The sequence below is a fragment of the Clarias gariepinus genome, chromosome 1, assembly GCF_024256425.1.
Source record: "Clarias gariepinus isolate MV-2021 ecotype Netherlands chromosome 1, CGAR_prim_01v2, whole genome shotgun sequence".
NCBI lineage: Eukaryota > Metazoa > Chordata > Actinopteri > Siluriformes > Clariidae > Clarias > Clarias gariepinus.
The window spans coordinates 27,726,291-27,750,879 of NC_071100.1; the positions used below are offsets into that span (position 1 = coordinate 27,726,291).

A 24,589-nucleotide genomic window follows, 5' to 3' on the forward strand; every position below is an offset into this window, starting at 1 on the left:
TTTACAGACATATAAAAGTACACGCAAATGTCAACACACACACAAACACGTACGCACACACAGATCTGTGGATGTGCAGACAACAAATTTTATCATTTCTGGCGTGTCGCCATAGCCCCGCTCCCTCATTGACATATTCACTTGTATTGATTTGCTGACCTTTGGGTACTTCAAAGCTAATCGTGCTGATTCGGAGCTTTAGACAACATGGAAATGTCAAGCTAACCAAGACACTGAATGAAAAAAAAAAAAAAAGATGATGAGTATAAAATGCACATACGCCATATTTGTAAATACACATCTTCACAGATTATGATAAACATGACATTTCCTCTCAGGAGGGGGCCAGTGCAGGATTGTGCATTGTGTGTGGTTAAGTGCATGTGTGTTGTGTGTGTGAGACAGGGTTGGGGGATTGTTGGGTGTAGATATTGCTCAATGTGGGTGTGGTATGTGTCATTTGCAATCGTGGTTTGTGGTAACAGCTTAAAGAAATAGCTGAGCGGAGTGATGGAACGTTTGCCAGACCACGCCTTTATTCGCAGATTCATTCGCAGATTCATTTACAGATTCATTTACAGATGGCCCATGTCAGTGTAGTCTCAGGTTCAGGGAGCACATGGTGGCTGTTGTGTGAAACGGGAGGACTAGAAAAACAATCAGAACAAGTTTAAAGAACGAGTTGCAAGAATAAATAAATGTATAAGTAAATAAATTTTTTTTTTTTATCCAGCACATGTTCAATTAGAAATGCTTTACTTTTCGGATCATATACTGAGCCAACTTCAATTAAAGTCTTAGGTAGGGATGGGACTCACCAAGAACCACCCGATATGATATTAGCACGAATTCTATGTACTGGTTCATTTTGATTTGCGATTCTATAACCAAAATTTTTTTAATGAATATTAATATTTTTTTGTTGCATTTTTCCCTAATTTTCTTCCTAATTTGACCATGTCCAATTCCACCCCGCCACATTAAGACTGCTACTACCATTCAGCCGGGAGGGCTGAAGATTATCATGTGATTATCATGTGATTATCATATGACGCCAGCCGACCGCATCTTTTCAAACTGCTCGCTCACACACCGTTGAAGGCAGCGTAACACACTCGGAGGACAACGCTATCCTCTCCTTCTGCTTGCGTGAGCTCACAGGCGTCCATGATTGGCTGTAGAGCCGTGATTAATGTGGGAGCATGAAGTACCTCTCATCCCCTTCTCTCTGAGAGAGCTCGGCCAATCAGCTCTGTCTAGATCTCCGGCTGCAAGAGGTAACAGCATCACCCGGGACTCAAACTCGCGATCTCCGGATGATAGGACGAGCACTTTACCACTTGGAGGCTGTTTTTTTTACCTCTTTTTTTTCCAGGTTTTGTTGCAAGTCTAAATACTAAAACGTCTACCACACAGGATGTTTTACTGTGCCGTGGCTATAGTTTAAAGTACGCCACCTATATCATTGAAGATGAACGGCAACATTATTTTCTACGGACTTAAAATGCAAACATATACAGTATATATATATATATATATAATAAAATGCATGTAAAAATGCATGAACTGCTACATAAAAGAATTTTCCTTCCTTCAATTTTCTAAAATTGATTACCTGATTAACTGATTAGAAACCAGGCAAGTTTGTGTTGGGTGTGGTTTTCTTTTGTGGTCTTGGGTGTTGTCCCCATATGGGTTTCTCGCAGGTTCTCCTGTTTCTATCTCCTGTCCAAAGTCATACCAGTATGGCTATGCAAAACTTGCCCTAGGCGTAGGTGAGTGTGTGTGTGTGTGTGTGTGTGTGTGTGTGTGTGTGTGTGTGCATGGTACCCTGAGGGTTGATGACCTATCTGGGGTGTATTTTCCTGCCTTTGTCCTACCAGTAGTCCTGAGAGAAGCTCTGGATTAACCATTACTTTGTCCAGGATAGCAGACATCCTGAAGATGACTTCAGTGAAAGTGAGCTCACACAATGACTGATGCATTACCTGCAATGTCTCTATCCATGTCTTTATATGGATAAAAACCACAGTGTATGCATTTAAAGTGTCTCCATTAAACAAACTCCATTCAGGGATGCGCCGCTAACTACAGTACGGTCTACATGGCAAGTCTGGCTAATGATATTAAAGCAGCTTACGTCAGTCTTAGGCTTCGAAACAAAATCGAAGCAAAAACATTGACTTGTAACCTAGAAAGAGAGAAACCTCAGGCATGTCAATGTCATCGTCAAGTACGCATTTGCATAACTAATGGGTGTTTGCTGCTGATGAGAAATGGCAAGTGGTTAAGAACAAACAGATAATGTAGTGTCATCTAACACCCACATAAAGTGAAAGAAGAGAATTCATTTGCATTTATTTTGAAGATTGTTAAAAATAGGTCAACGATTTTTGGGGTTCTTCTCTGGTTAATGTCAAAAAAAGAAGACTTTTTAGCCCCTATTATTGGTGAAGCTCTGAACATTGTGCTTTAAGCAACCAACAACAATATATCTTATTGATTAGAAAATACGCACGCGCCTTCCATTTTATTATAAGGGTGAGTCAAAAATTATCCGCACTCGGGTTATATTAAAATTTCTGTCTCGGCAGTGCTTCCTGTTCAGGCGACGCGGTCTCCCCGGTTACTGCTGTGCAGGTGTGAGTGTGTTACAGATTGTTTGTAAATGCAACGCGAGCAAAAATTGGTGCCCCACTAGTGATTTGCATGAAAAAAGAGCAGCATGCAGTGAATCGTTTTTTGTGGTCTACCTGAAGGTGTACCTGGTAATGTTATTTATAGAAGACTTAGTTTGCTGTATGAAGAACACTTTCTGTCATGAAGAGGTGTGGATGAATGGACAAAGAAGGTGAAAGTTTCTTAAAGAGGATCATTACCGGTGACGAGGCACGAATTCATCACTACGAGCCTGAGAGTAAACGGCAGATTAAGGATGGATTGGACACATCCTCAATTGTAGCTTGTGAAAAAGTTCAGAAGTCCAACCATCTGCTGGAAAATTGATGCTTCCAGTTTTCTGGGACATTATCAAAAAAATAGTTAGTGATCGTTACAGTGAGACGATGATTGAAGAGCTGAAGCCTTACCTTCGGTTTAAACCTGGAGGACTGCTATTCAAGGATCTTGCATAACAAAGCACGTCCGCACACTTCAGCCGACACTGTCATCACTGCAAAAAGGCCACAGTGCAAACCGGGCAGTATGAACCAGTGGCCAGGGGTGGGTAGCGTAGCCAAAAAAAGCTATACTTCAAATTAATATTACTCAAGTAGAAGTACAAAATAGTCATCCAAAATATTACTCAAAAAAGTGTTCTGTGAAAAGACTGCTTAAGTACTGAGTAACTGTTTTAATTACAATGTCAGATTTTTTTTTATTATTGTAATTGAGTGAGTGAGTGATATAATCACACAAACATAAAAAAAAAGCATTCTATACTCACCGCAAGATTGTTCCGCAAAATTAGAGGAAGATCCCCACTATGCCGCCTGACCTGATTGGTCAAATGGAGTCATGTGATTATTGTTGCTGCGTCTGATTGGTGAAACAGTCGTGCGGTAGATCTACTGGCTACTTGTTTACCACAAATGGTTAGAAAAGTAACCAGTCGGGTGTAGCCGAATGTAGCGGAGTAAGAGTAGCGTTTCTTCTTCACAAATCTACTTAAGTAAAAGTAAAAAGTATCCTGCAGTAAAACTACTCATAGAGGTACATTTTTTCCAAAAAGGTACTCAAATAAATGTAACGGAGTAAATGTAACTCGTTACTACCCACCTCTACCAGTGGCACAGTGAGCTGGTTTCAGAATGTTAAAAACTGCTGATCTAATGTGATTTTTACACACACACGAAAAAAAAAAAGATTCTACACAAAATGGTGTAAAAAAAACAAAAAATAAAATACTTTGTTAATAAGTCTTTAACTGTCCAGTTTGGGAGAGTCTATGCCCATGAGGATCAGATCTGACAGAAGTGGAGCCCAGTGTGGTCTTCTGTTGAAGCACATCTTTACAGTTTTTATTATTATTATTATTTTAGTTTTTTTTTTTGTGTGTGTGTGTTCTCTGTTCTGGTCACCATGGTTGTAAAGAGTGTTTGTTTGAGTTTTAACAGACTTCTTGTCAGCTCAGATCAGTCTAGTCATTCAGGCCTGCAGGCCCTCCACACAGGATACAACTGAATTCACATCACGATTAATTTGACCCATGAGATCACTTTTTGTTAATAAAAGCCACTTCTATATTTTATTTTGGTTAACATTTCCTGTTAAGTGAAATGATGTCATATTCTTTCTCTATTTTTCTCTTTTTAAAATCCTTTCTCATGCTGCCTTTTCTTCTTGTTCTCATTCTTTCCCTCTTTTTTAAATTTGGCTCCACACACACACACACACACACACATGCACACACACACACGCACATGTATAATGAGAGATTCTGGACTGTTGGCTGGACTTGTTGCTGTTCTGCCTATGAGGTAATGAGTCACAGAGCAGTTTGGAGTAGAACTGAATGCATGTCATGCGAATGTAATTTTATAGACACACACACACACACACACACACACACACACACACACACACTCTTCCCTTCATGGGAATACAGAGGAGCAGGCTGTCTGCCAGACCACTCAAAAACATACAAGATGGTTTAGAGGAACAGAACGAAGAGGCCTCCCGCTTGCTCGCTTTTTGCCGTGTGCCCTGGGGTTAGAAACGCCAGGTCTGAGATTTTTACTCTTCAAAATCACTGAAGGTTACACTACCTTTTGTGCTCTCCAGCTCGGTTTAATTCAGGGGTCGACTTTACCATAAGGTCAGTTTTACTTTGAGCACTGATTTTAGCAGACGCTGGTTTCCAGAGTTCTATGTTACCATCCAGGTGCCTTTACCTGACAATATTGTATTGCTGGAATTGTTTGATGGAAAAGGTCAAAAGTCTATTAAAAATTTCTTTCTACAGGGGTAGCTGGTATAAATAGGCTTAGCAGGGATAAGACAAAAGATATCAGTACGGTATAAGCTTCCATTTTTGGCCTACACATCAGATGATTAGTTGGCGATAACTTACTGTATCCTTGAATCGAGCTCAAACCATCAGTGGTTTTGCATTTATTTAAAGAGAGCTCACTTTTAAGCCAACTATAATTGCGATTTAGTGAAAATATGCTCCAAACCACTCGAATAGAAAATAAATATCATGCCTAGTACTGTATTATGTAGCATAATTTTTAATCCTTCTCCCAGATTTTCCCCCTAATTGAGTTGTGTCCATTGCACAGCCGTCATGTTAGGCCACTCCCACTCCAGCGACAGCTAACAATAAGGGAGTGTGTAGGCTAACATGTGCTTCCGCTGACTAAATCTTTTCAAGCTGTTAGATAGTTGAGATTTGATCCCTTCTGCTTGCGTGAGCGTACAGATGCTCATGAATGGCTAGTGTCGCTATGAATGATGTGGGAGTGCCATCCAGCGTGCCATCCCTGCCCCTGGGACAGCGCTGCCAATCTGCTGTCTAGTCTCTCGCCTACAGCATCACTCGGGAACATCGAACTTGCAATCACCAGATGATAGTGTTTAAATTTGGTGCTTTAATATTTGAATAGCTTGTTTAAGTAGTTTTACTCCTATTGTGTTTTCCTGAAGGCAAATTTCAGGATCTTTATAAAATTATGTACTGTTAACAAACGTTCTGAAACCTTCTTTTTGTTCCTTTTAGTTTTTCTTTTTTTAGTTTGTGGGATCAAGCATAAAAAAAAGAAAGGAATGAGGTCATGAGGAATATATTCTGATTGCTATGAAGAAACAAGCCTGGGGCTGATTTCTTTCCGGCCCAGACTGTAGATTCAGGTCAAGTTGAAACACCCACTTGCGTACATTTTTACATTTTGTGCACATTAGGGCTGATGTTTTTTAGTATTCACCGGCATATCTGTAACAGCACCTGCACTTTCTAAGAAGGTGGATGTGAGATAAAGTCATGAGTGTAAGGAAGGCAAACAAGGGAGACTATTTACTCTGCCATCCTTTTTATCCCAGGAATGCCTTCAGGGGTGAAACTACGCATAAATAATCATTCCAGTAGGCACGGGTAGGACAGCAGGACATCTTTAGGACCGTACAAACTAAATATCTATCAGCGAACCCATTAAAGCTCTAAAACTGTTAACACCTTTGACATTTCTAGGAGTAATTTCAAGAAGCATACTAAAAGCCTCACACTAAAGTCATCTTTAGGACATTTTCATTGAATAATTAGTAATATCTTATTATGATGAAGATGAAATTAAGACTTCTTAAAGAGTAGAAGAGACATTTTCCAGATGTCCTAAGGATTAGTCTGCATGTCCACTGGGTAAGCACACTTTGTCGAATCAAAGTTTAAAAAAGCATGAAGGTCAGGAGGCATAACCATACATTTATTGCTTTTTTGCATTAACATTTCTGGTTATAAGTTGTGATTTGTTATAATATAATATAAAGTAATTATAATATTCAGTTATGATTTGGAATCACAAAAACAGGCACATTTGAGTGTGTTCGTACAGTAATAACTTACCCTCATACTCTATATAATCTGTGTGAGGCGGTGAGTTAATGCAAAGTGATCAGCACTGATAGTTTATATGGGCTTAGAATTATATTTATATATATATATACACTCACCTAAAGGATTATTAGGAACACCTGTTCAATTTCTCATTAATGCAATTATCTAATCAACCAATCACATGGCAGTTGCTTTAATGCATTTAAAGGTGTGATCCTGGTCAAGACAATCTCCTGAACTCCAAACTGAATGTCAGAATGGGAAAGAAAGGTGATTTTGAGCGCGGCATGGTTGTTGGTGCCAGACGGGCCGGTCTGAGTATTTCACAATCTGCTCAGTTACTGGGATTTTAACACACAACCATTTCTAGGGTTTACAAGGAATGGTGTGAAAAGGGAAAACATCCAGTATGCGGCAGTCCTGTGGGCGAAAATGCCTTGTTGATGCTAGAGGTCAGAGGAGATGGGCCGACTGATTCAAGCTGATAGAAGAGCAACTTTGACTGAAATAACCACTGGTTACAACCGCGGTATGCAGCAAAGCATTTGTAAAGCCACAACACGCACAACCTTGAGGCAGATGGGCTACAACAGCAGAAGACTCCACCGGGTACCACTCATCTCCACTACAAATAGGAAAAAGAGGCTACAATTTGCACGAGCTCACCAAAATTGGACAGTTGAAGACTGGAAAAATGTTGCCTGGTCTGATGAGTCTCGATTTCTGTTGAGACATTCAAATGGTAGAGTCAGAATTTGGCGTAAACAGAATGAGAACATGGATCCATCATGCCTTGTTACCACTGTGCAGGCTGGTGGTGATGGTGTAATGGTGTGAGGGATTCTTGGCACACTTTAGGCCCCTTAGTGCCAATTGGTCATTGTTTAAATGCCTCGGGCTACCTGAGCATTGTTTCTGACCATGTCCATCCCTTTATGACCACCATGTACCCATCCTCTGATGGCTACTTCCAGCAGGATAATGCACCATGTCACAAAGCTCGAATCATTTCAAATTGGTTTCTTGAACATGACAATGAGTTCACTGTACTGTTCACTGTAAATGGCCCCCACAGTCACCAGATCTCAACCCAATAGAGCAGCTTTGGGATGTGGTGGAACGGGAGCTTCGTGCCCTGGATGTGCATCCCACAAATCTCCATCAACTGCAAGATGCTATCCTATCAATATGGGCCAACATGTCTAAAGAATGCTTTCAGCACCTTTTTGAATCAATGCCACGTAGAATTGAGGCAGTTCTGTAGGCGAAAAGGGGTTAAACACCGTATTAGTATGGTGTTCCTAATAATCCTTTAGGTGAGTGTATATACATATATAAATATATATATTCTGTATATAGTTGTTTTTTTAAATAGTTTATTTGGTCCTTAATTTTTCTTTACCAGCATTAGGATAAGTCAGTGCATTTTGCATCAGTATGCATGTTTTACTCTTCATATTGTTTCTTAGACCCAGATATGCATCGATATTCCTGTGGGGACATGATTTCCCCGAACAGATCTGATAAGCTGATGTAGTCATTTTTTTGCAGAATAATTTGTCAAATTGAGGTGAAATTTGGTTGTATACAATTAGATGTAAATGTGGCTTATGTGCTGTGATTAAATAAGGGGTAAAAGGAGAAGGTAGTCTCATTTCCTCACATTGATCTCGCACCAACATCCCTGTTCACCCAAATATCATCATACATCAAAAGAATATCATTAGTGTACTGAACTAGAATATCATATATCAAAGCATGGCGTGATTGCATTCATATGGAATTATTGGGTGCCTGTGGACATGGAATGATAAAGATCAGCAAATTGTAATAGTTCTTGTTTTCTTCATCTAATCAATAGAATAAACATTTGCCTTCAGTAATTGAAAGCTTGCATGTTTGAAATCTCCTAGCTCCTCGGCCGGCATCAGAGCGCTCCCTGACACGAAACAGCACCACTTTGCTTCTCTTTCTTTCTAATTGTCTGAAATACTGGCCAGGGGGAGAAAGCGTGAAGGAGAAGGAGATGAAGTAAAGGAAAGAAAGAAAAAGAAACAAATAGAAGGTGATCTGTTGAGAAAGGCAAGGGAAAGCTATCAGTGCACCTTTTCACCCTGCTGGTTTTATAACACATCTAAGGGAGAACTGATCATATATAAGCATTACAGCAGACTCTACCCAAGGTGCTTTCAAGCCAAAGTGAGAGAGTAGGAGAAAAACCGAGCAGAAGGTTACAGGGGAGGAGGCCCGAGAAACAAAAATAAGCACTTTTGACACCAGCAATCCTGTAAAGAATTGCCTTTTTCTTTGCAAGTCCTCCACTCCTCTTTTCTTCTCCCCTCTGTTTTCTATATATGGCTGTCTTTGTTTTTGCTCTTCCTCATTCCTCTGCCTCGTTTTCAATTTTCCCCATCTTGATGTGTTTTCTTTTCTGATCCAACCTCTGGGTTTGTTACACTTTGTGAGCTGTCCAGGACATTTTATTCAGAGTAGGTGATACTTGGCTTAAGTTTAAAGTTGCCCCCTTGTAAAGTCCGATGGTCAGAGCAGTCTCTGTTTATCCTCTTCTGGACGAGCAACGAAGAACAAAGGCCCAGTTATTTTCTCACTAGTCTAAAGTGTTGATTTGTTCGAGATATGTATGTATTTTTGTGCCAGACAAATTTAAATAAATGTTGTCAAGAATTTAGGGTCGGAGCAGAACAAACATCATTAAAAGCTGGCAATATGCTAACAGACTGGGCATTGTGAATGCGTTCATGTGTTAGAGATGTAAAATCTGGCCAAAACATTTCTTACCAGACCATTCATTAGCGGTCATTTGTCAACAATCCTGCAAACCCCCCCCTCCCCCAACCGCCCCAACCCCAACCGGTAAATCTAAAATTATTCCAAGTCCAAAATACCTACCAAATGTTTTTCACATCAACAAGACTTGGGAGGGTTTAAGTTCTCAAAAAGAAAGAAAGAAAAAAAAAGTCCTGGGAAGGAAGGGCTCCTGGGGAAAAATAAATGCGTCCTCTATTTAGCATAAGAAACGTGTAGATGCTAACAATTGCTAACAAAATGGGCTACATGATAATTGAGCCATAACTAGTAGAAATAGTTTTGTAAATCATATTAACAGTATCAACTTTAACATACCTCATACGTTTTACCACAGGCTATATAGTGTGTAGCGTAGTGTTGCGTGTTCAGATTTAATTCATTGTTATGATTTAATATGATTTAAAATTCGTGTGTATGTGTGATCAAAAAAACATATTTGATATATTAATTTCTCTCTCTTTCTTTTTCACTCTCTACTATTTTCTTAAAAAACTGCACAAATCCTTGTCTAAAACTCCTGATTTTAAACAATGAGTTTTCACTCTAAATATTGACTGTTTATTTTATTATTGCTCTTTATAGAAGTTTCTTTTATGCAGAAATGTTTTTAAAAGCATCTTTTGCTCATGCCATATGTTTGTATGTGCCCAAGACTTTTGCACAGTACCATAAGTAAAACAGCTGTTAGGTTTTACTGAGCTTGCTGGAGAATATGAGTTCTTCTGGTAACTTTGTTACACTCTATACTTTTTATTTTTATGCAAATTCCAGGAGTGTACATTAGGTTTTTTGTTTGCATATATATATATATATATATATATATATATATATATATATATATATATATATATATATATGCATATATTCTCCTGTAATGTTCTTTATTTTATATTTTTTAAGTTATATATGGAAATACTAAATGATTTTGTACATAAATATGCAGACATGATAAACATATATAACAAAATTGGTGCAGCATATAATAAAAGACTTTTGTATATTATGAAAGACTTTTGCACGGTACTGCGTATGAGAGAGAGAGAGAGAAAGAAATTTGGTATTTTTTGGAAAGGTATTTACCCCCAAAATTTGGACTGCATAAATGTTCATGTGCTTCAGTTAATGTGCACATCAAACATGGGTTTAAAACAACTACAAAAAGACTGTGGCATTGTTGTTGGTGCCAGAAGGACTGGTTTAAGTAACTCCTGGGATTTTCACGCACAACAGCCCCTGGAACATACACAAAATGATGCAGGGAAAAAAACATAAAAACAAGAGCATCAGTTCTAAGAGTAAAAAGATCTTTTTGATGGGGCAGGTCAGTGGACAATAGCTAGACTGGTTTGCACTGACAGGAAATTCATAGAAACTTCCTTCCAATAAGTATCTGTTCTTTAGAACTGTGATGAGCAGAAAAGCACAAAACACACAACACATTGAACCCTAGCGCCTACAGAAGTAGAAGACCGCATGGGGTTCTATTCCTGTCAACCAAAAAGAGGAAACTGAGGCTGTGTGGTGGTGAACAGGCTTGCTGAAACGGTAAAGTGGAAGATTAGAGAAACATCATCTGGTCCTTATGATGTCTTTAACCATCCAGTTTGGTGGGTCTGTGCCCAGTGTAGCCTCAGGTAGACATAAATCACACTACCCACACATTGCACCAGAGCAAACGAGATGCCAAACAATGGGCCATTTTTTACTGTATGCTTTTTGAATCCCTTACAGCACTGGCCTAAATACACTCGTGTGCCCTGATGTACAGCTCAAAATCCTTCTTTACAGCTTAATAAATTCAGTTCTCGAATGTTTTTGAAAAAGAATATTTTAGGTGATGGCAATAATTGAACAGTTTCGTTGTTGTTTAATGAAAGTGTGGGTGTTGTTGTGTAAAGCGTATTTTCGAACATTTTACCCACTGGTCCTGGGGAGTGTCCAAGCCATTAAAATCACTGATAGGCCACGGGCAAGTGCACAAGCACTGTTTGCAAAGGCCCTTAAATGGCGGCAGTCTAATCTTATACAGTATAAAGTGATGAGCGAAGTGTCGCATTGAGGCCAGTGAATTCATTGAGCTCAGACGTAGAGGCCGATGGAGCTGGCTGAAGGACATAACGTCTCTTCAGCCAGGTTGATTTACTCACTTTGGATGGTTATGATTTCTAAGGAGATTTAAAATGTAACGAAATGGGGGTTTTATTTATTCATTTATTTTTGAATGAACTAAAATGCATTAGTGCTTTTCATGTCTTTATTTATCAAAAAGAACAATACGTATGCATGTTATTATAGTAACACTTTAATTAAGATCTTAAGATGAGGCTGTTATCAAATGATTGCAAATCCCGACAACGTAGCAGAGCCTCTGTGGAACTCTGTGGAACTCCGCGGAACCGGATAGTTTAAATAGTGAATTGTTAGGATATTGTTACATACTTTTTATGTTGTAGATGAAGAGGTTGTTGATTGTGTTTGCTGTTTCTATTAGACAGAAAGCAAGGGTATTTCAAAGCCCTGTAAGTATTGACTCAGAGATAACTGACAAGCAGTGATAAGACGTGAAATTGCGGTGATTTTAGAGTTTCCTTTCCTGTTTTCCGGGCTACAGGAATTCTGCATAAGTGTGCTTTAAAGAACAATGAAAAAAGGAACGAATGGAGTCGAGAGATCTGGAAAGGATTTGATAGTTTTTGATTTTGCCCCACTGTGTCTGTCGTCAGTACCGTCAGTGCCGAGAAGGCGTGTGTTTGTCGGTATATGTTTGCTCTGACATCCTGTAGTTTTGTGTGAGAGTACTTGTATGTCTTAGACATTTAAACATTTACTTTGTTTAAGTTACAAGACATGCCCTGTGTTTGCATTGTCCTGCCAGTAGTTTCTTTGAAAAGGACATGAGTAAGAACCAAGGACAAAGCTTAATGTATGTTACAACGGGGTGCACAGTTATGCTTGATAAGAGCTTCTATAATTATGCACACTGCAACGTTTACAATTATTTATTTACACTATTCTAAAACTTCTACTAACCCAAGCTGTTATCTAAAGCAGTCTTAAAGAAAGCACAGAGCTAAGGCTAAATTAGCATGTTAGGTCTAATAGGACTCCTATAGTATATCTCCTCTGGCAACACAGATTTCAGCTTACTTTGGAGACGGGTGATAACTAGGGCTTCATTTGTCAGTGTCGTTTGAAAACACAGGCTTTTTTGCTGCATCTGTCCACTTTAAGATTCTCATCAGAGAAAGTATGAATGATGGTCGTTCCGGTAAAGATGAAAGTCATAGGGTGTCTGTGGTAAATATGATCTGCGAGCATCAGAGACAGAAAAAAGGCAGACAGGTCAAATTAACCTCCTTTGTCTCAGGATATATCGTGTCCCATCAGACCTCCAGTTGGCCTTTTTAAAAGCTCATTCAAACAAAATGTCGAGTTCTCCTTGGAATCTGTCCACAAATCATTTGTCTATTTGTCTTAAGTCACTGTAGGATAAGAAAAGTGTGCATAAGCGAATGAGATGAAAGTGTAAGCAAATTGGGGGGAAATTATAATTGTGTGCTTTACTGAAATTTCTAAATTCTTGGCTGGTATAACTGCTCCAAATCAAACTTCTTCAGGCAGCCAAACCACGTACACGCGACTAATAAGCGAAATCACCTACAACCTAAAGAACATTTTAAGCGTGGCATGATGGTGCAGCAGGTACAATTGCCAATTCACATCTCCAAAGTCTTCAGTTTGATCCTGAGCTTGAGTTGCCGTGGGTTTTCTCCAGGATCTCTAGTTTTCTTCAACCTTCCAAAACACCCTATTGTTACAAGGAATTGCCCCTAGCTGTAAACTTGTGTGTGCTTGTGCCTTGACTTTTACCTCTGTTCAGTCTAGCATTCAACCCACTTAGACATAAGCATCTTTCATCATTTCAAGTCTTGACAACTGCATGAATGTTTTGAAGGCTGCATCAGTTAGCGATTTATTCTTGCCACATTCAGGTTTTGTATGAGTTTATTCCGTCAAACTTCCACAGCATGTACAATCCAAATAGTTTATAACCTGCACTGTGTATAAGATATGCATAAAGTTTTCCCATTGTTTGTTCGACTGTACATACAGTGACTATGCAATGCGTTTCTCACTCCCTCCTGCTTGCTGTGAGATCTCCAGCTGGGTAGGGGTGGGATAATGCTGTCATAGGCACCCAGCAGGGTGCAGTTTTTCAGCCTGGCACAGTTGCTGTGCTGCCCAGTGGGAGCTCTTAGGCAGTGGGCACCTTGTGCTGTGTACCAGACTCCCGGAGACTGGGCTCCGCATTCATTTGTCATTCAGACATAATCATGTCAGGAGAGAACTGACTGAGTCCACTCACATAAATATTTATCCCAAAGCAGTAGAGAATATTGGGCCATATCAGTCAGTGTGCGTCATGCACCAGCACCGCTTGTTGTGAGAGCTTGAGAAAATGAGTTTTCTCCAGTTCTTGTTTTTAATGGATTACAATGGGTGTGTGTTTGAAACAGAGCAAATGTTATTGTATGATAACTCATCCATCTTTGTTGTAAATATTAGGAAACTTGTGCTTAGGACACTTGTTCGAGTGAAACACACACTGTATAATGACCATTAATAAGAAAAATAAAAAATAAAAATATCCCTTTCAGTCATGAGTGGTGTATATAAAATAAATTATGATATTAAAAGATGTGGTCCTTATATTAATCTTCTGTAGTCACTTACAATATTTTTTGTAATCTTCATAAAAATCAGAAGAAATTGATATATTAAACTTGTAACAGGTGGGTGACGAGCTGAATCATCACTGTGTCCCTCCTTGGAGTTTGATACCTCCGGGTACTCCAGTTTCCTCCAACAGTCTAAAGCCATGTAGTTCTCTTAAATAGTGAATATTTTCCAGTAAATCATTAAGAAAATGATCTGCATTCTTAGCTGTTCTGTAATTCTTAATTTCCCAGCAGAGGCCATCAGGTTTTTGCTAAAATACTATTTCTACTCATTGCAATTTTATGGCATCAGCCTTCATAAAAGTCTGTAGGAAAAAAAAGTCTTGTAAAAAAAAAAAAAGGACAGATCCACAGTAACCACCAGATACCCAGATACTGATAAGGTAATGGGTATCATCGCCTTGTCTTTCATATACACCAGTCAGCCAAACCATTGACAAGTGAAAGGAATAAGGCTGATCATCTCATTACATTAGATCATTACAGTGTCATCTGAGTTATATTAAGCAGCAAGGGGACAGTCAGTTCTTGAACTTGTTGTACTGGGAACATTGGAAAAAATGCACAAATGTAAATTGACAACTTTCAGGTTTTGAAGGAAGACACATCTTCAGAGGTATGGATAGCTCCAAATGGTTTTGGCAGCCCAAGGTGCACCTACACAATAGCAGTTAGGTGGGTTTATTGTTATGGCTGTTTGGTGACATTTCCTTTTGGTTTTCATGGCTAAGCGGTTTAAATATTCGGAACATTCATTACGGTTGTCTATAAGTTTGCGAAATATTTCAGAGTAAAATATTAATCAATAAAAATGTTCTTATAAGAATTTATTTTTGAGAAAAAGACAATTTTCAATATGTGTAATATTTATTCTACAAAAATAAATCTTTGCTCTTAACTCTGGATTTAATGGCGAAACCTAACTACTGCATGAAAAAAAATATTTTGCCTTGTCCTCTCTTCCTCTCTGCATACTTTCCAAGTATCTCTTTATCCTTGATACCCTCTTGTAATCGCCATCTCACTCATCAGCCTCCAGCTCTTTTTCTCTCTCTTTCCACCTTCAGTGAGGCTCTCAGATTTTTAAGTGTTTGCTCGCTCAAGGAAAGGGCTTCTCTCTCTCCATCTCAACCTTTTTCTTCAGTCGGCGAGTCGCAAATTGCTCTCGAGACTTCTTCATCTTCTCTCCTCTTATCCCAAACAGCCACACTCTCCATTCAATAATATTCTCACTTCGATCTTAATGTACAGACCTGCATTTTTGCTGCACATTAATTTGGTATCTCTGTATTAATTTTTTGCCAGTGATTATGAATATGATTATTATCATCTATTAAAAATAAAATGTTATGAAGTAGCCTGAAATGATACAGTATGAATATATTCAACATATGGCGTAATAGAGACGCACACATACCGTGAATACTGACATACCAGACATCCTTAAAACGTGTACAGACTCATCCTTGTTTTCGCCGCAGCCCAATCATACCTGGATCTATACTGAGAATGTGCATCGAACATTCTGGCCATTTTGGTCGCTGTTCATCCAGGAGCATTTTTTTTTTTTCTCTTGTTGTATCTTACTTTAGACTAGAAGGCTTGAGGGGGAATAAGGGAGGGGGAAGCTTGTCTATTGATGGAGGGTTCTTGGAAAACGGATACATGTTTGATGAAAACGCTCAGCCTCCTACTCAAAGGCACTCTTTTTTGTCAGCTAGCACAGCTAACCACATGCAGTGCATATAGAGCAAACAGGAGCAAAAAGCTAGTGGCTAAGGCTCATGTGTTGGCTACAACCCCATGCCTTTCTTTTTATATCGCCTGAGCTTAAGTGTTGTGCTGGCACTGAAATAAACACGTTTGGCCTGGGAAAGGACAGTTTTTGTTTTGCTGCATGACTCGGTTAACACATCATTCTCCCTGAGGATTTTAAGCGCTTGTGAAAAACACTGCTGCCAATGTGAGGAGCGGCTAGCGGGTTCTCAATGAACACGCATCCTCATGCTAAATAAATGGTGGAAATATTGATGTTTAATATCTTTTATGCAATGAAAAAAATGGAAATAAATTTTGCACAGTGGTTAAGGTTGCTAAGGACTACGGTTTAGAAAGGTCCCAGGTCCAAAGCCCCCAACCACCAAATTGGGCCCTTGAGTAAGGCCCTTAACTCTCAACTGTTTATAATATGATAACGTCTATGAAAGTCGCTCTGAATAAGGGCGTCTGCCAAATGCTGTAAATGTAATAAAAAATGTTTTCTGAGCATTGTTTATTTTTAAAATGTAGTCTGTTGTCTGTATGAATGTTGACACAAAACCGAAGTATTTACATGATCCCGTGTCTGTGTGCAGGATCAGTTTCCAGACAAGGGAGAGATTCTTGTCTCAGCAGCGAACCTGGAGCTGATTCTAGAAGTGGAACGTAATCAGTAAGTTTTTCATTCCGCTTGACTACATGCAATGGGGCCAGCGTTAGCACTTCGAAACAGCACGAGATAAAGACGTTCTTTCAAAAAGAAAGTCTTCAAAACAGATGGGTCACTGATGAGGGAGCGGCTTTTTATTGCCGTTATGACAGGAACTTGGTTACCATTTCCAAAGTATTAAATGTTACTACAAATGGTACTTGCAGGGACCCGCCGTGTTTAAATTGTTTGTTTTTAGGAAAACACCTAAGGAGGAAGCTGAGGTAGTTTGTTCAATTTAATTTAGTTCTAAACAGAAGGGTCTGGACAGTTCAGTAAATTCATTGGATATAAGACAGCCTGTTAAATGACCGTGGAGTTCAGTAAGAATGAGACAGCAGGGAATATTCTACACGGGATCTTGTTTCTGCTCTTGGTTCTCATTAGCAGCAAAGTTAATGTTTGCGTTAGCCCTTGTCGTCCCTCGCAGTCCCTCGCAATCCCGCACTGTCTTGTCTGCTGTGGAACATCCAAAACCTTTTTTGGACTTAAAAAGACAAAGTACATTCCCAAAGCAGGTCAACGCGAAAGAGGAAGCTGTTTAAAAGAGGAGGGAGAGGACAGAGGATGGAGGAATGGTTAGGAATTTAGATCACATCCTTGCTGTGACTGGGGATAGGGGAAAACGTTAGGACTATTTGATGAATTAACTGGAGACATCGTTTTTTTTTTTTGCCACTACCAGTCTATTTTTTTCCCTATATAGTCAAAGCCAATTCCCAGTGGGTCTCGTCCCTAATGCAAATCAGGATGAGCAAGTCTGCCGTATGTATGATTGTAGAACGTTTTGAGCCAAACAGCAGTATTACATGCTTCACATGCATAATGTGAAAATATGAGTCAAAAATTATCCGCACTCCGGCTGTAGAATTTATTTGAATAAAGTAAGCTATTTTTCCAACATAACATAATCTTGTTACATTTCAATAGACTTCAACAAGCTTTCCTATTGGCTTATTCAAAATGTTTTACGCTGAGCTCTGAGCCTCGAATGCAACGTCCTGGTAGGGCTGCTTTCAGGGGGCATCTCACTGTAACAGACACTGTTGACTTAAACCTTTTCTTGAGGATGTTTCCATTCTACACTTCATTGCCTGTATTCCATTGGCATTTACTCTCAGGCTCGTAGTGATGAATCCATGTCTTGTCACCAGTAATAATTCTCTTTACAAAACTTTCTCCTTCCTTAGAGTTTCGGTCTGAATTTTGTTTGCAGACTTCCAAACGCTTTCGCCAACACAAAGTCTTGTGATAAATAATGGCACCAGGTACACCCTCGTACCACAAAAAATGAATCACTGCACACTGCTGTTCTATGCAAATCACAAGTGGGCTTGCTTACACTGCACTTACAGATGAATTGATGTAACACATTCACACCTGCACAGCAGTGGAGACCGAAACGCTCTACCGCTGATCAGACAGTGCGGCCAAGAGAAGTTTTAATATAACCAGAGTGGGAATAATTACTTGCCGTTTGACTCTTGAGCCTTAACCAATTAACTGTCTGGGCCAACTGCTTATTTCGAAATGAGTTGTGTAGAATAAAAGTAGCACAACATAATATAGTCATTTAGTCATTCTCCTAACACCAATGCTACTAATGTCACAGCATGTACTGGAAAGCTCCAAACATCATTTTCACCTCATCTTCCTACTTCATTTCCAGCAAATCTTCAGCGCTGCACTATTACTAATATGGAAATGAAGGTATAAGAGCTCGACTTAAACTTTATAATATTTCCTTTACATTATCCACCTCATTTCTTTTATAAAAGTGTGTTAGTGATGCATTTAAAATGAGATCTCTTACAGAAATAAAACTGTAGGAGTTTGCAAAAATTGTGGGCTTTTGGTTAATTTGTTGTTTTTTTTTAGCCAATGAAACCTGATAATGAATGTCAATAAATGCTGCATTAAATTCCCAATTTGACCTAATGAATGAGGAGAGAGGTATCTATTTGAGAGGTTGCATCCTCTATACACCGATCAGCCATATCATTAAAACCACCTAAGTTTTGGGTACCCTTGTGACCCCTCGGGTTTGGCCTTTGCAACGCCTCTGGGTGTGTACTGTGGTGTCTGGCACAAGGACGTAAGCTACGGTTGCTCTGGGTTCTGTGGATTGCGGGGTATGGCCCCTGTGGGTCAGGCTTGTTTGCATGGTAAATCCAATGGTTGCTCGATCAGATTGGGATCTGGGGAATTTGGAGGCTGGGTTGATGGCCCAAGGCTTTTTGCCTTGTCCCGTGTGAGACAGGGTGTTCTGGTGCCTTTCTATTGTACTATCCTGAAATTAAGCAAGTCTGTTCTAATAAATAAATGAATAAATTAATAAGTAAAATCTATATTACATGCTACAAAAGCTACATTATTATTATTATTACTATGATGTTTGTTTTTGTTGTTGTACTGTAAAGTCTGTATGGAGTATGGTGTTGCATTAAAGGCAAAAAAAAATAATACACAGTCCTTCTCTGTATGTATCAAAACTCATTTAAACAGTTATTTAAAGTGCACTTCAGTGTGGTCACTCTAACAGTATTGCAAATGCATGAGTGGTCGTGGAAACATTTTAAAGCCTCCTTCCCAAACATTTTCTTATTTGGTTATGAAGTTTTAAACCGAGCAAAACAAAACCCTTTTAAACTATTTTATTTTAAATTAGGGCAATATATAAGATCATGTAAATTAATTCAATACTGTATCTTGGACACTTATTGGGCATTTATGAGAGAGAGAGAGCAAGACAGCGAAGCTATGAAAATAACTGATTAGATGATTGTTTAAAGTCAGTTTATGGAGCATAATCAAACGTTATCTGTGCTGTAGGTAATGTGATCAACCCCAGGTAATGAGTTGGATTGTGTAAGCTTATTTCATTCCCTTATCTTTAAATGGAATCTATTTTCTCAGAAATTAAATTAGTTTAAATCAGTCTCTGAACAATCGGCATTTATAGTTTCATTGTGATTTAAATGCAGTTTGGATCTTTAATTGGATGATCAACCAAAACCAGTGGAAGAAGGTGTTTGTGTCTCGTGTTGTTTTTCACACATGGAGTTTCTGCTATGCTTCAGAGAAAGAATAAAACGAGGAAGAGCATTTGGATAAAAAAGGAAAAAGAAAAAAGGGAGACATATCGAGGACAGTGCTTTTATGACATAGTATGAAAACATATACATATATAACCACATTGGAAGGAGGGTTTATAACTAAGATTATGGAGTGAAAATGATAAGGTGCAAGAGAAAGGAGGCTTGAGAAATGGAAGAGGAAAGAAAGGGGTTTAGCTACCTTCCCCTCCCATATCTTATCTCAATGAGAGCTTAAAACCCACTGACCTCCATCACTGATATTATTCCCACAAGGCAGTACTTTAAAATCATTACGAGTTACTGTATGGAGTAGGTTAGAGGGAGTAATTTTCTGAAAACTGTCCATGTTAAACCTCCACTTTGGCTGGATTGTGTTTGGACATTAACATGGTGGTTGCTGTTTTCACACACTGTGGGAAATGGGACATAGATTATTGGTCTGTGGATGTTAAGTGTGTCACGTCTGCACCACTCACCTCTACACAAAATATATTCATCTGTTACTTCACATTGTGGTCAATTTGACAGCTCTGTTTTGAAAGCAAAAGGGGTTTCACACTATGTAGACTTACCCTAAACATTATGAAAGTTCTTTTCAGGGGAATTCATGTGATTATGCAGACAACAGTGTGCTTTTTATTCAAAAGTGCACGAGGAAAGTTTGATAAGAAGCTGAAAACTGGATTGATCCTGAGAAACAGGACGTTTTCATATCAGGGCTTTGAAATCATTCCCGAAAGCACTTGTCCCCAAAGTCTGGTTTATTTTGATGTGTGAGAACACAATAATTCGTAGTTCCTTTCCGGTAACTCGGTGTGCTGCGTTCTGTCTGCTGCAGGAGCCCTGACACTCATAAGCACTCATACTGTTCATATTCAGAGAAAGTTCATTTCGGGATGTTAAAGGAAACTTTTTTTTGTGACTAAATGATAAATCCAGCGTCATGGCAGAATCGAGTAAGCTGTATACACAAAACAAGTGTAAAGACTGAAAATCTAGGTTGTGTAAAAATCTGCACTACAGACATTCATCCTTTTTTGCCAGACGATTCCTGAACCATGTGTAGATCAAAGCAAACAGAGAGCATAACTGATTCCCAGAGGTTACTGTTAGCGTTTTGTTTATAAACCAAGCAACAAGTTAAAAATGGCACCGCTCACAGGCTCCTTACTCTGTGTAACATTATCTAAGACAGGAGAATAAATCCAACAGGGGATGAGCAGGGCTGTCTGTACCATTAAATATTTGGGAAATCTCTGAAAGGCTTATGACAAAGTGCTGCAAAGTTTTTTTTAGGTAGAAATTTGATCTATCCATCTTTTATAGCTAAAATAAAACTCGAGGCTTTATGTATACAGCATACGTATGTTGTTTTCACTTGTTAAAAGTATGCTTTACTTGGTTTGTTAGAGGTGTTTAAATAGTGTGTGCCAGTTATTTGTGCCAATCTTTAATGGTAGAATCCTAAACTGCTTGCTCTTCTCTATGTATGTTACATTATATATATATATATATATATATATATATATAAATAAAGGCGACATGACAGACATGTGCAAAAAGCTTTTCCATTACTCTAAGCCCAATAATGCAGCATTCACAAATCAACATATGGCTTCCATGGTTTCGATTATCCCTTTGGTGAAACACAGAAACAGGTAGATAGACACAGTAGAGTTATTTCCAGTTAGCGTCACAGATGAATGATTACCAGAGAAACACCTTTAATTATTCTTCAATTATTCTCTCACACCGGAATGGGTTTTGCACTAGACATCTATTTAATTGTATTGTTTCATATTTTCTTCCTTCCCATTAATTTCTTTGCAAAAGAAAAAAAAAAAACTATAAAAAGCTACACTTGCGGAAATTGAAAAACTTTTGCACCCTTTTGCTAACTAGCTGTAATTCCAGTTGAGTTGAGACTGATAGTGAGAATCATTAGCGTTTATGTTTGTTCGCTATCAAATATAATTAATAATAATAAGATGGAATCAGAGCTAGAAGCTTCTGAACAATGAACCAAAGGGTCAAACTCCACCGGATGGCTTGCGAGTCCGTCAGATTAGTTTTGTTCAGATAAAAGCCCAAGCCCACTCGCTGCAATCGCAGTTTATTTGCCCTCTAAACTCTTCTTGCACTTGTACTTCAAGCTGTTTCTTTGATTCCTCAAGCGGTTCACACTTTTTTGTAAGCACTTCTCACTCCTTGTTTGATTCTATCTGGCTTTCTTTCAGTGAGCCGTTCTTGTAGCAAAATAAAGTTATCATACGAAGGTTATCTTTTCAGCAGTGAAAATCTAGAGGTGTGAAAAGCATGCATTAGCAGCTATGTTATCTTCACAATCAATGGTATGGCTTGTTGCGTTGAATAGGAATATACGCCGATCAGCCCTAGCATTAAAACCTTAAATCATTAAGCTCGATATTGTGTAAGTTCTGCTTGTGCCAGCTGGGCAGCTCTGGCCCCTCGAGTCATGAATCCTTTGGGTGTACTATGGTCCCTGGCACCGGGACGTTGGTGGCGGATCCTTTGGGTTCTTTGGGTTGTTGAGTGGGGCCTCCATGGATCAGACTTTTTTGTCCAGCCCATGGATGCTTGATTGAAATCTGGGGAATTTGGAGTGTAGATCAACAGCCTTGAACTTTTAATTCCCATACATGGCAGGGTGTGATGCACTAGTTGCTCTGGTACCTTTCTATAAGAGCCAACACTGACTTTTTTCAGCACTTTGTGCTAGAGGCTGACATTTCTTTTTTTTCAGATTCCAGTGAGTCACAGGATTCCCACATGATGGAAGATAGTTTTACTAATCATCAGATGATTGGGATGGACAGAAAATAAGTCAGCAGGGCTCGACGGGACAGGAATCATCATAACAATCAGTCAGTTTTGACCCATGGTGCAGCTGGTAAAACATATTGAAAAAAGACAACAGAAAAAGTGGACCACGATGAGCTGGGAAATATTAATCCAGGACTGGGATGGGACAGGATTTTTTTTTTTTTGACCAGGGACTGGGCAGGAGCATTTCTGTGGAAGTGGGACAGGACGGGATTGAAAATCCATTCCCATGTCACCCCCTGATTTGTGCTATATTAGCTTTTCTATAGGATCAGACCAGAGGGTGTGTGTTCCTGATCTTGTCACTAATTTGCTTGTTTGTAATCGATAATAAGTGTTAATGTTATGTGGCGTTAACATTATTGAAAATGCAGACTCTCAGAATTGGAATGGAGAACATTTCTGTTTATTCTTGTATGATAAATAATGCAAAACAATGTGCATTTTGTCTTTATAAAACAAACTTTTAATTTTGTTAACAAAATGTACTATAGAAGTATGAATAGAGCTGCAGATCCGACTACACTGCCCAGTTTATTTGACTTCTTTCTCAGTGTGGATCACATAGACACAGATTCAGTTTGAACGTAATGTATAATGCATGTTGGGAATTACAATCCAAAGTAATTATGCTTGGGTCTATGGGTCAGTTTACTAATGCAGCTGATTTTGCAGTCTGTCCACAAAACAATATGATCTTGTGATCACCCTGTGCTCTTTATATATTACCTTTAAGGGTTGTGCGTTGTCATGATAAAGACGCCATACTTTAAGCGAGTTAAATTTAGATTCTTGAGATTTGCGGAGGAGACACATCTGTCTGTGGGAACTGTACACACAATGAACCACCAACATCACATCCACATTACATTACATTGCACAGGGACTTACTGCCACATCCCTGTACAGTTCTGACTTCTCTCCAAGAAGTTTTGGCCATTAAAAGAGTTCCTGAGAGGCCAGTATTTCAAATGTGAAGCACACAGTCTGAAAACACTGGGATGAGTGCATCACTGTAGCAGGAGATTATAAAGAGAAATAAAGGGGCTGTTTACGCTCTTACCTGTGTTCTGTTTTTCTACACAATCAAAAGTCCCTTTTTGACATGAACATCCTTATACTGTATTAATATCAGCCTGTTTGTCATACACAACTATATGAGGAGACTGCCTTGGTTTTATACCAGTTCACCAGGGAAAGTGGTGGAGCATACAGGCTTGGGGTGTTTCCAAATTTTATATTTATAGAATCAGAATTTTTATGTGCATAAAGTGTGGGTGTGTTAATCTCACATCGAATGATTTATTACTTACTGTAGAAAAAAAAAAGGGTTTTCAAAACAGGTTTTAGGTGACCTGAGCCATTAAATCTGTTTTCTTGTCGTTAAACTAGGATTTGGCCCAATACAAGTTCCCATAAATTTGATCAAATGTTGTAACCAGTAATGTATTGAGGGACTAGTGATAGGATCAGCAGATATTTATTATTTGGAGATGTATTTTCCAGTTGGGATTTACAACTCCATTTTCCTTAGATTCTCTTGACCTTTAAGTTAATGAGAGGATGGGCTGAGTGTCCCCCAGGCCCTGCTTCATCATTGGGGGTTCAGGTTATAGGTTCATTTTAGGCAGGACCCTACTTCAACATCACAGCACAGAAAAGAAAACCGAGCCGCATATCCTACATGCTTTATTTTTAAGATTCATGTGTGTGGTACGAGTATACCAAATGGAAATTTGATACTATACATTATATACAAACAACAAAATCGCCTGAATATTTGTCTCAGGTTTGTATTTTCAACTTTATAAAAAAAATCAACATAATTAATTAATAATTATTAATATAAATATAAGTGCAGCAGCTAGTGAAGACAAAAAGCTGTGGACCATAATTGAAGCATAGCTAAGTATACCTTAAGCTCCCTGGCCAGTGAGGTCAGATGGGTTGCCAGTTCTCAGCAAAATATCCACCCTATGAAACTGTCTCAAAAGCTGCAGAAAACACATTTGACCTGAAATTATTAGTTCAAGTTCAAGTTTTAAGCTAGACCAATTCCATG

The 24,589-nt window shown here is 38.8% G+C and overlaps 1 protein-coding gene across 1 annotated transcript in view; it reads left to right on the forward strand.

Moving 5' to 3' along the window:
* Nucleotides 1-24,589, forward strand: part of adam19a (ADAM metallopeptidase domain 19a) — an 87,916-nt gene that overhangs the window by 15,409 nt on the left and 47,918 nt on the right. Inside the window, exon 3 of the mRNA XM_053513767.1 lies at nt 16,473-16,549. Within this exon, the coding sequence (XP_053369742.1) occupies nt 16,473-16,549 (77 nt within the window). The remainder of the gene's footprint in view (nt 1-16,472; nt 16,550-24,589) is intronic.